The following is a 12,287-nucleotide window of genomic DNA, read 5'->3' on the forward strand; positions in this document are numbered from 1 at the left end:
TGGCTGCTGTATGCTGGCAGTCTGAGAGGGGCACTGCCGGTGCCCTGAGTCCAGAGGACAAGACAATGACATGTGTAGTGGCAATGACAAGAGCCCTGTGGAGGACCTCAGGCAGGGGACAGTGCCAGGATCAGTGTTTTATAATGAACGGCAGGTGCTCTGCCTCTGTCTCTCTGTCTCTGTCTCTGTCTCTCTGTCTCTTTGTGTGTGTGTGTGTGTGTGTGTGTGTGTGTGTGCATTCATGTGTGCAGTACCCTCACACATTCACACATGAATGTGTGGCATTCAACCCTCTGGTTCTGGAGTTTCAGTCAGTTGTGAGCCTCACATGGGTGCTGAGGATTGAACTCTGGGTTGTCTGTGAGAACAGCCAGTTCTCTTAACTGCTGAACCATATCTCTACCCCTCCCCCAAGATTTTTTTTAAAGATTTATTTATTTATTTATTTTTTTAAGATATATTTATTTTTTGTATATGAGTACACTGTAAATTCAGACACACCAGAAGAGGGCATCAGATCCCATTAAAGATGGTTGTGAGCCACCATGTGGTTGCTGGGGATTGAACTCAGGACCTCTGGAAGAGCAGTCAGTGCTCTTAACCGCTGAGCTATCTCTCCAGCCCCCTTTATTTATTTATTTATATGAGTACACTGTTGCCATTTTCAGACATACCAGAAGAGGGCATCAGATCCCATTACAGATGGTTGTGAGCCACCATGTGGTTGCTGGGATTTGAACTCAGGACCTCTGTTAGAGCAGTCAGTGCTCTTAACCACTGAGCCATCTCTCCAGCCCGCCCCCATATTTTTTTTTTTTTTTTGGTTCTTTTTTTCGGAGCTGGGGACCGAACCCAAGGCCTTGCGCTTCCTAGGTAAGCGCTCTACCACTGAGCTAAATCCCCAGCCCCTAGATTATTTTTTAAGTAGAAAAAAATACTTTTTTTTTTTTTTTTTGCTTAAAGTTAGGTCTTTAAGGTTTTTTTCCTTTCTTGTTTGTTTTATTTATTTATTTTTCTTTTTTCTTTTTTTCAGAGCTGGGGACTGAACCCAGGGCCTTGCGCTTGCTAGGCAAGCGCTCTACCACCGAGCTAAATCCCCAACCCCTTGTTTTATTTTTTTTTTTTTAATTTATTTTATTTATCTGAGTGCACTGTAGCTGTCTTCAGACACACCTGAAGAGGGCATCAGATCCCATTACAGATGGTTGTGAGCCACCATGTGGTCGCTGGAATTTGAACTCAGGACTTCTGGAAGAGCAGTCAGTGCTCTTAACAGCTGAGCCATCTCTCCAGCCCTCTTGTTTGTTTTAAAACTTTAAAAATTACATTTACTTATTTAGCTTGTGTGTGAGTGTAGAGGTCAGAGGACAACATGTAGGAGTCGATTCTCTGCTTCCACCACATGGAATCAGACTCGGGTCCTGGGAGGCTCAGAGGCCAAGAGCCCTGTGAAGAGCTGTCTCCTGGGCTCTGGGGATGGAAACCTCAACCACTCTGCCTAGAGCGTCCGAGGTCCACAAGGCATTTTGCCTTTCTCTGTGGCTGGCCCAGTCCTGGATCAGCCATGGTTCATTGGCAGCACCTTCATGTTTTCCTTTCAATGAGGGAAAGGATCTGCAATCAGTCTGTGCGTATGAAGCCTCCCATCTCTCAGCAGTACATGGGACACAGTGGCCACTGGAGTCCTTCAGAAAGGTTATTGTCCTGGGCAGGTGTGCCTTAGGGTACAAAGTCTCTAAACATAGATGTTCGGAAGCCCTGCCCAGGTCATCCCTCAGGGAGGGAGGGAGGCTGCTAGGTCAAGCTCATTCCCTGATGGGACCTCTATGTGATTTTCCTGAAAACAATTTGTCACGGTCACAGGAAACTTTGCTCATGGCTGCATCCTTGTCCCCTCGGATGCTGGGCCCAGGGTCCTCATGATGCTCCCCCGCCCTTCTTTCTCTCTAAATGGAAAACAATCAATTCAGCCTGAGTTGTTTGTTTAGGTGGGAGCCTCTAGAAGGAAGTCGGCACTCCACCACAGTTGAGCTGCTCAGTGTTCAGAGACTGGAGGTTTAAAAAAAAAAAGTCATGCTAGTGGGCAGGAAAAAAAAAATTGACGTTTGCTTTTTGTTTTATTGTTTTGAGGCAGGGTGTCATTATAGAGCCCAAATACCGTGAGGCTACGTGAGGGCTGACCTTGTGTAAAGGTCAACCAACTTCATTTTTGAAAGTACACAAAGACCACTTGAGCAAACATCCTACCGCAACTGCCCAACCCCCTCCCCAGCAACAGCAAGTTAGGTTGCAATGGAGGCGAGAAACATAGATAACCCGAAACATCCTGCAGCCTGCAGGGAATTAGATAAGCCATCTGTTTGTCAGGTGGCTTTGCCCCTGTGTTTGGTTCCTGCAGTTTAAAAACATTAACTCGCTGACCAGTATGGAAACTCCCCAAGCTTGCACCCCTAAACTCAGGATGCTCAGCTGACCTGCTGCCATGGTGACAGTGAGAGTCTTTGCTCTAGCGCTCCTGATAAGGACCCTTATGTGTTTGCATTGGAATTGGCTCCTCGGTGGTCACTGGGGTCCCTGTGACTTGGGCACAACACTTTGAACTCCCAGCAATCCTCCTGCCTCAGCTCCTGGAGTGCTGGTTGAGAAAACTGTGCCACCAGGAAGGTTGTAGAGGAAGAAATGACTTTTTGATTTTTTCTTTTTTCAAAACAACCCTGGCTAACCTGAAACTCTTTTCTTTTCTTTTTTTTTTTCCCGGAGCTGGGGACTGAACCCAGGGCCTTGCGCTTGCTAGGCAAGCGCTCTACCACTGAGCTAAATCCCCAACCCCATAACCAGAAACTCTTAATGTAGACCTGACTGGACTCCCCTCCTGCCTGCACACTCAGTTCTGGGATTTGAAGGTGTGTGCCACCAAGTCTGGTAGAGGGAATAGCTTTTCTGCCTGTCGGACACACCCTCCCTCTAAGTTTTCCATAAATATGTTTTCTGCTTTTAGGGGAAAGTGGAGTAGAACAGGGTTGAGATTGGGGGCCCCATGGCAGCTTATGCTCCTCAGGGCTCTGACTTCTTTGGGGAGTCACTCTGAGGAGAGGCTCCCAAGGGATGCCTGTCATCACTGCCCTGGAGCTTCTGTTGCCCCACCCCCAACCCCACCCCAGCTTCTGTATGCACAGAAAGGGCCTCAGTGAGCGAGAACGTACAGGAAGGACCATTGTTCCTAGGTATGTGCTGGGGACAGTGGTAGACACACCGGTAAGACAGAGTGTGGAGGAGATGGCTTAGAGGCTAAAGACCATTGCCACCAAGTCTGTGCCACCACCCTCTTTTGATCCCCAAAACCCAGGAGGTGCAAGAAGAGAGCCCACTCCTGCAAGTTTTCCTCGGACCTCCACAGGAACACCATCAAATCTGCACACACACATAATAATAAAGGTGAGAGTGGAGTGACCACTACATGTGCCCTTGGTTCTGCCAAGGGTTCCATCCTCAGCACTTCAAATAAAAATGCTTCTAGTGCTGTAGCTAGCTGGTAGAGCTTGTCCAGCATGTATGAAGCCCTGGCTTCTGTCCCCTGTACCTGCCTGTCCAGCCGACACTGGGGAGGTGGAGGCAGGGGGATCAGGAGTGTGGGTCATCTTCAGTTACATAGCAGGTTGGAGGGCAGCCTGGGCTACATGAGTCCTTGTCTCAAAACAGGCAGAAAAAAGCAGGCCTGGTGCTGCCTGCAGCTGGGCCGGTCAGTCACCTGACCTAGTTCTATGGCTCCAGAGGAATCTCAGCACATTCTCTCTCCAAGCCACCCCGAATGAATGCCTGTGGCTCCTTAGATCCTCTGTCGCAGCTTCCCATGGCTCCCTGTTGCCTTCCACCAACCAGACATGAATGTTTCTGATAAGTTACTCAGCAGAGCCTCACTGTAAACCAGGTTTGTAATTCTGCCGCAGTCTCCTGAGTACTGAGATTACAGGTGGGAGCAACCATTTCCGATGTTATTTGTTCGTTTGTGGCAGTCTCATGTAGCCCAGGCTAGTCTCAAACTTCCTATAAAGTAAGACTGGCCTTGAACCTCATCCAGATGAGCTCCAGCCCCAATTTTAAAAGTAGTCCGTCCCCCCCCCCGCCCCCCAACACCCACCCTTGCCACTCTGCAGGCTGCGGCGACCCCTGATGGAGAAAAGTGGAATGGCAACTGGAAACTCCTCCCCTCTGATGTCCCATTTACAAAAGACATCTATCCATCCTTCCTTCCTTCCTTCCTTCCTTCCTTCCTTCCTTCCTTCCTTCCTTCCTTCCTTCCTCCCTCCCTCCCTCCTTTCTTTCTTTCTTTCTTTCTTTCTTTCTTTCTTTCTTTCTTTCTTTCTTTCTTTCTTTTCTTTTTTCTTTTTGAAAATACTGGGTCTAGAGCTCCACATCCAACACTTCGCCGCTGAGCTACAACCCCAGTCTCCTGGGATCATGTTTCAAAAAGGAAGGTTTATTTTGCTTTATGTATCTGTGTGTGGTTAAGAGCAAGGGAGTCGGGGTTGGGAATTTAGCTCAGTGATAGCGCAAGGACCTGGGTTCTGTCCCCAGCTCCGAAAAAAAGAAAAAAGAAAAAAAAAATAGCAAGGGAGTGCAGAAGCAACAGAGGCCACACAGGAGAGTGGGAGAGTCTTATTCCCTGAAGTTAGAGTTACAGGGGCTTGTGAGCTGCGGGATGTAGGTGTTGGGGACCGAACCTGGATCCTCTGCAAGAACAGCCAGAGCTCTTTACCTCTGCCACCTTTTCAACCCCCAGAAGGCATGCATTTGTACAGTGGAGTCAACAGAGTGTGTTTACAAACGTTTTGGGCTTTGTTTTACTTTTGTTGGCAATCAGTTTTACCAGCTAGCCCCAGATCTCAGCCTCCTTGTTTTCCAGCCCTGAGATGACACGAGCCTCTCCGTTTTGTGTTTGTGGGTGTATAAAAGAAAAGTTTTGTTTGGTTTTGTATTTGGCCAAGCCTGGTGCCACAAGCCTTAAACCCCCAGAACTCTGGAGACAGAGGCAGGTGGGTCTCTGTGAGTTTGAGACCAGCCTGATCTTCAAAGTGAGTTCCAGGACAGCTTTATGTAGAGAGATTCTGTCTCAAACAAACAAACAAACAAACAGATAAATACATGTTTTAAATGTTTTGTTTATTTGCATATACTCATTTCGTGTCGCATATGCATACCTCTGCTTGTAGCCTGGATGAGGGTGCAGGTCCCCTGGGACCAGAGTTCCCCATGTTTGTGATATGGGTGCTGGGAAAGCTGAGGTGAGCTTGGTGAAGTCAGCAGAGGAGGGAGGTGTTCCTCAGGCCAACCTGAGCTACATAGGACGATGTCTCAGAAAAACCATGTTAAAAGTGAATTGTAAGGCTCACAAACTGAGAGATTAAGCACACTCGAGATTGTTGTGTGGGACATCGTGCTGTGGGCCTTCAAGGGCAGCCGAGGCTATATAGCTAGTGTGAGGTCAGAGTGAGACCAGTTGAAAGGGAAAGAGGGAAAAAGGAGGGGGGACAGGGGAGGGAGAAGAGGAGGGGATTGTTTGATTTTTCAGTCATTCTTTTGAACCCCAGAGAGAGCCTTTTCCCTCTGTGTGACCCAGATAGGCCCTCTTCCTAATTTCTGCACTGTCTTTTCTTGTCCTGAGGGCATATCCTCCAGAATAGATGGCTTTCTAGGCCCCAGGCATCCTCACCTAGCCCCTGATCCCCAAGGCTTCTTAGAATTTGTAAGCCTCATTTTTGTGTATCTCGGTTCTCTGTTGAAATCCCACCTGGAGTTCTGCCTGCTCCTAATGGGTGAGCCCAGACTGAAATAAAGGTTGTGTCACCATTATCAGGGACATCAGGGTCTGAGCAAATGAGCCTCAGTTTCCCTATGTGGTGATCTAGCACTGGGTGCTCCTGGGGAGGTCGTTTGAATCCGTATGCTGCCACCTAGGCAAGTCCCGGGTGTTAAGTTGCTCAGGGACGCTGTGAGCCACGCCTCTTATGCACTCTGACTGTCCTGGCCCGAGGCTCCCATCCTACTGGGGATCTCGAGGTGGCTTCCTGCAGCCCTTAGTGGATCCAGACCTCGGGCGGTAGCGGATGCTGGGCTTGGTCCTAGATCCAGAGCGAGGTCGGGGACGCGACCCTTTCTGCAGGGTGCTAAGCTCAGCTTCCAGGGCGTAACTGCAGAAAGGAGGTACTTTGAGTTCCTGACACCCCTGTGTCCATCTGGGGAATTCCATCTTCAGAGCTCCCCATTCCCTTCTAAACTCTGACATCCTAGAAACCCCTCCCCAAGGTCCCGGTCCCTCTTCTGGAAGATCTTCGCCAAACCACTGACATTCTCCTTCCATACTCCTTTTCCTTGCAAACTTGTATTTCTCACCGCTCCTTCCTCCCTGGAGCCCCACATCTATTCCCCAAGTGACACCTTCAATCCTCACCCCCAGACAACCTACTCCCTCACCATCCAGTGCTACTTTGGCTTCATCTCCAAGCCCCGCCCACGTGGCCATCCTCCCCTCCCCACCTCCAGAAGCCCATACTTAAGCCACGCCCCTAAATACAGATTGGCCAAAAGAACTACAATCTCCGTAGAACGCGGCCAGCGCCACTCACATGTGCTCCCTCAGCGCCACCTCGCGACCAACACAAGCCTCGCTGTCTGCCTCTGCGGCGCCTGCACGCCGCAGCGCTTCTTCCAGCTGTTGCTTGGACTCAGTGGCAGTCGCCTCCCAGCGCACCAAGGCTTCTGCAGGGGACAGAGCCACTGAGCCTGCGTATCGTGTGCATGCTTAACTTAAAATATACATGACTTTCTATCTTCATCATCGTCGTCGTTGGCGTCCTCTTCGTTTTAGTATTTTTATTGCTTTTTGGAGACAAAGTCTCATGTAGCCCAGGCTGACCTCAACTCACAGATATCCTCCTGTTTCAGCCTCCTGGATCCTGGGGTGACAGGTGCACACCACCAGGCCTGGTTTATGCTGATCTGAACTTATGGCTTCATGCATGCTAGGCAAACTCTCTCCCTGCTGAGCCACAAAACAGTTTGTGTTTTTTTTTTTTTTCAAGTCTTCTGCGGGCCTATTTCTACTTTTTTACCCTTGCAGGTTGTACTTGAGTTCTTTTAAATATCTTTTTAGACGCTTTGCACAGTGCTTGCAGGCCCATGCACTGAGCGAATCATTTGCCACCTCTCCCTCCCTCAGAACAATCCCATGCTACCCCAGGCCACCTGTCAGCATTCCGTTCTCCAGCCCCATCTGCGTGTCTCGGACTTTGGCCTGATCCATCTCAATCTTCAGGGCCTTCAGCTGGGTCTGAAGCTGACTCTGCAGACAAGGGAGAGGGGAGGAAGAAGGGGACAGAGAGGGAGTTCACGGAGTTCCGCCTAGCCTCTGCAAAGGCTCTACAAAGACTCTGTGGACTCCACCTAAGACTTGCCACCAACTCAGGCAGAGTTGATTGGCGACAATGTCTGGTGACCAGAGGCTCACACTGGTCCCTCCTTAAAAGAGATCTGGCTTCCTCAAAGCATCTTCCAGCAACCAGGGCAGTCAGAACGCACAGGCAATTGTGACCTCTGCTGACTCGTGCCTTTCTCCTGGACAGATGGAGACAATTCTGATGGTCCTGTATTGGGTTTAGAGACCTGATGTTTTGTATCTGAAGCTATACTCAGAGCTGTGGCTCTTCTGCCTCAGCTTGTCCAGACATTTTGAGATTTAAAATACAGACGTCATCTGAACATGACAGGATACTGTCATCCCAGTACTTGGGAGGTGGAGGCAGAAGGATCAGGAGTTCCAGTCAGGTATGGCCATAGCCTGAGTTCTAGGACATACTGGGCACCTTAGTCAGGTCCCATCTCAAAATTGAAAGTAAAAAGAGAGGGCTAGGGGCGTGGCTCAGGATGGAGCCCCTCCCTGGAATTCCCCAGTGAGGAGCTGGGGGCGTGGCTCTAGTATACACTGTCCCTTAAGTCTGGGTTTCCCCTCACAGAACAGTGCCCACCAAAGAAATTCGATATACAGACTGTGCCCAGCCAGACACAGAAAGGACACAGCTATCTTTTTTTTTTTTCTTCCTCGTAGCTGAGGACCGAACCCAGGGCCTTGCGCTTGCTAGGCAAGCGCTCTACCACTGAGCTAAATCCCCAACCCCTACAGCTATCGTTTAATAATTGTAAATCCCTACGTTTTGACTTGTTTCATTTTTGCGATAGGACCTTCTGCAGCCCAGGCTGACCCTGCTGCCTTTGCCTCCTTTGTGCTATGAGGACAGCAGCGTGACATCATACTGCCAATGACTGGGGTTTGAGCACTCCGTGTTGTGAGGCTGTGGGATCAAGAGGGTTAAGAGTCTGAGTGGGTGACCCAGGAAAAGGGAGGTCTTGCTGGTACCACCCAAGAGGCCAATTTTAGTCTCCTAATTACAGGTGACATAGTGTCTCTCTCTCTCTCAAAATAGGACTGATGGAACCTGGAATGGGGGTGAGGTGGCACAAAGAGATCCAGCACAGGATCTCATTGTGTTTAACAGCGGGGACAAGTGGCATCGTGGATCAGAAGTTAGACTCCAAGAAGGACTGACATGGGCTGGAGAGATGGCTCAGTGGTTAAGAGCACCGACCTGCTCTTCCAGAGGTCCTGAGTTCAATTCCCAGCAACCACTTGGTGGCTCACAACCATCCCTCTTCTGGTGTGTCTGAAGACAGCTACAGTGTATTCATATAAATGAAATAAATCTTTGAAAAATAACAGAAGGACTGACATTATAGAAGACAGGAGGAACTGAGGTGGTCCTGTACTTCCTCTCCAGCCGTTGGAGAGCTGGGAGACCCTGAAGCCCTAGAGACGGACAAGCAGGCTCTCTTTGTGGAACTTGTGGCTTTCCCCTGTCCTTACCTGGCTGCTTTTGCAGGTCTTGAGCGCAGCCTCCAACTCCCTCCTGTCGCTCTCTGCGCGCTGCAGCCTCCAGACCAGGTTCTCCTGAGCTTGCTCAGCCTGGGCCAGCTGCCGCCGCAGTTCTTCGACTTCGGGTGCCCAGTCTGGGGGCAGCACCGTGGCGTTCATCTGCTCAGATTTTGGGCAACGGGGGCCCCGGGCCGTCGAGGCCGCCAGATTCCAGGCCACCAATGCCCCTCCAGCCGCGGCCGCCGCCAGGAACACCGCAGCCCCGCACAGGGCCAGCAGTCGCCATGCGCGCCCCGGCTCCGGGCCTGGCTCTGCCATCCCGCCGTAGCTCTGACCCCAGAAGGGCCACTAGCACTTAATTGGCACCTTGGGGTTTCAGGGACACCCACGGTTCCGCCCCGTCCGTCGGCGGTTTCTCAAAGGATGGGGTGGGGTGCGCAGGAATCTCAATCTTCAGTCAGATGTGAGCACTCTAGGAAAGGACTGGGGGGGCCTTTCACCAGACCCCTCCGAGCCTCGGATTCCCATGACTCAGTGACTAGTGTGAGTCAGGAGCCCATAGGGAAGAACTCCAAAAACCAAATCGAGTTGGGAAGATAGGGATGGCAGGTGAGCCTATTCTGTTGCTGAGGAAACTGAGGCTGGGAACTGGGAAGGTGGGACGAGTCCGGCAAGGTCTCCAAACTGGCTGTGCTCCGTCTCTAGTGGGCATTCATTCCATGCAAGTGGGACACAAGGTTCTTTTAAAAAGTTGGGTTTTGGGGTTGGGGATTTGGCTCAGTGGCAGAGCGCTTGCCTAGGAAGCGCAAGGCCCTGGGTTCGGTCCCCAGCTCCGAAAAAAAAAAAAAAAGTTGGGTTTTTACAACTGCATTTAATTTATTTTGTGGGGTTGGGGATTTAGCTCAGTGGTAGAGCGCTTGCCTAGCAAGCGCAAGGCCCTGGGTTCGGTCCCCAGCTCCGAAAAAAAGAAAAGAAAAAAAAACCTTTAATTTATTTTGTGCGTGTCCGGGAGGTATGTGGGGAAGCAGCAGGGGTGCTCCTCTCTAGGTCAGAGTACAACTTCTCTCTTTCCGACTTGAGGGTCCTGGGACACCTCAGGTCATTAGACACTGGGAGCCCACCTTCATTTTACCGGAGTCTTCTCCCCTGGCTGCCCCCACATTCCAACTGAACCCCTAAAAAGCAAAGCCTCACATTTTGTTTCCTCCTGTACCCTGTGGCTACACAGGTCCAGCACACAGAGCCCCTCATTCAGTTAATGAAATGGAAGTTGTGTGTGTTAGGAAGGGAGAAGGGATGCAGTTAGAGGCCAGCCTGGGCTACTACAGGAGACCAGCGGCAGGAGGTAACACTGATTAGAATATAAATAGAATGTGTTTACAGTAAAAGTACTCAAAGGCCTTAGGCCAGGCGCATGCCTCTGATCCCAGCACTCGAGGGGCAGAGGTAGGGGGATCTTTGTGTGAGGCTAGCCTACACTGAAAAAAAGCAAAAACAAAAATAGAATAAAAATATTAAGTTACATAGAAATCTGGAATTAGGCTGGGAGACTGCTCCAGGTCTAGTCAAATCGCTCTAGGACAGGCAGCCCCAGCCAGCCTAAATTCGGGTTATGAAAGATCCCCGTTTGATATTAGTGCAGCCATTTCTTAAGAATGAGAATCTTTTAAGTTGGCCCTTGCTTAGCCCCTAGACGTTAGACAATAGACCAGAAAGTACAGAAAGCACATTCCCACCCACTCTCTAGGAAGCTGCCGGACCATAAGAACAGAGGGTATAGAACATATTTACTACAGGGCAATTACAAGACAGGAAACATCTCTGGGAAGCTGACTGACCACTATAGAAGTGAGATGTCCTTGGTACTGAATGCAGCTGTGCTGACATAGCTATAGCCTTGTCCTAGGAACTCCAGAAGAGAAACACCTGCCAAGACAGATATCCTTGGTCCTTGTCCTGGGAACCCCAGGATAAGAAAACATATATCAAGCCAGACGTCCTTGGTACTGAAATAGCTGCATTGATGTGGTCACGGCCTTATCCCAGGAATTCCAGGATGAGAAACATCTGCCTAGTTATCCTTGGCACCGAAATAGCTGAGCTGATGAAACTGTGTAATCTTAACTGACTATTTAAGCTGTACATTTCTGTTGTTCGAGGCTCCTCACATCCCTCCTGCGTGAGGACCGTGTCGAGCCCCAATGCATTGGTATCCCAAAGTAAACCTCTTGTTCTTACATCAAGACTGAGTCCCGTGTGTTCGTGGGGTGGTGAGTGTCCTCAGGACTGGAGCGAGAGTCTCCTCTGTCTGAGGGTCTTTCAGTTACACCTCAGACCCCACGGCTGAAGTGGGCATTGCTTCCTGGACCACCTGCTCCTTGGGGCCTCCCTCATGTCAGAAGGAGTCAGTGTTTGAGAAAACACAGGGAGAATGGTATTGGTCACTGGCGTCTTGACCCACACCAGACTGGTTTAGAGCGGGCGTTGACTGAGCCTCTAGGGGTGGAACCTGGAGCTGCTCCATGACTGTGAGTGACTACGCTGTCGTCTGCAGAGGGACCCGCCAGGGACGTCCCTCTACAGCTCAAAACGCACACATCCCTGGCTGCTTCTCCTCAGTGGCCTTCCTCAGTGAGGCCAGTAAGAGAATCACAGCCTTGTCCTAACATCAGCAAAAAGGTCAGATTCAAAGAGAGGAGGGGAAGATAAAGATAAAGCTGACTGGAAGGGAAAATTCCCAGAGAACACCAGGGAGGGAGGGGCAGGCTGTGAACATGTGTTACGCAGAAAACAAGAATTCTGCCCAACATCTGCAAGGGAGGAAGGCCCGGTCCCCACCTGAATTTTCATTCTGAGGCCTGAGCCCTTACTTCTACAGTTCCAAAGTTCACCACAAGAAAAACCAACAAGTTTATTAGGCTAACTTACGGAGCAATGGGTGAATGGCTGAAGCAGAAGGGGAAAGGTTGAGCCATCCGGCATAGATAATAACCCTTCCTTTTTTTTTTTTTTTTTTTTTTTTTTGGTTCTTTTATTCGGAGCTGGGGACCGAACCCAGGGCCTTGCACTTCCTAGGTAAGCGCTCTACCACTGAGCTAAATCCCCAGCCCCGATAATAACCCTTCCTAACCCCTCTTCTATGAGAAAAAGTCAACAGCCAACAGGCCAGCTGTGATGACACTTTGCCAACAAGCACAGCTGAACCCACAAAGACGGCATGGTCTGTCAGCCTTAGAGGACAGACAGACCTCTATCCAATAACACCAGAGAAAGACCAGCCCTAAGTACCACCAGGGAGGGCCTGGGGTGTGGCTCAGGTGTGCAGCCCCTGCCTAGAGTCTCCCAACAAGGGTTTGGGATATGG

The 12,287-nt window shown here is 50.2% G+C and overlaps 1 protein-coding gene across 1 annotated transcript; it reads right to left on the bottom strand.

Annotated features, from left to right (window-relative positions):
- Positions 1-5,139: 5,139 nt before the first annotated feature.
- Positions 5,140-9,660, bottom strand: Ccdc194 (coiled-coil domain containing 194). The gene is made up of 4 exons (XM_017600402.3): positions 8,915-9,660; positions 7,243-7,339; positions 6,624-6,756; positions 5,140-6,188 (listed from the first exon to the last, which is right to left on the bottom strand). Exons 1-4 carry the CDS (start codon positions 9,239-9,241, stop codon positions 6,041-6,043), a joined length of 705 nt encoding a protein of 234 aa, XP_017455891.1. The 5' UTR covers positions 9,242-9,660; the 3' UTR covers positions 5,140-6,040.
- Between the last annotated feature and the right edge of the window lie 2,627 nt (positions 9,661-12,287).

This window comes from Rattus norvegicus, chromosome 16 (assembly GCF_036323735.1).
Source record: "Rattus norvegicus strain BN/NHsdMcwi chromosome 16, GRCr8, whole genome shotgun sequence".
NCBI lineage: Eukaryota > Metazoa > Chordata > Mammalia > Rodentia > Muridae > Rattus > Rattus norvegicus.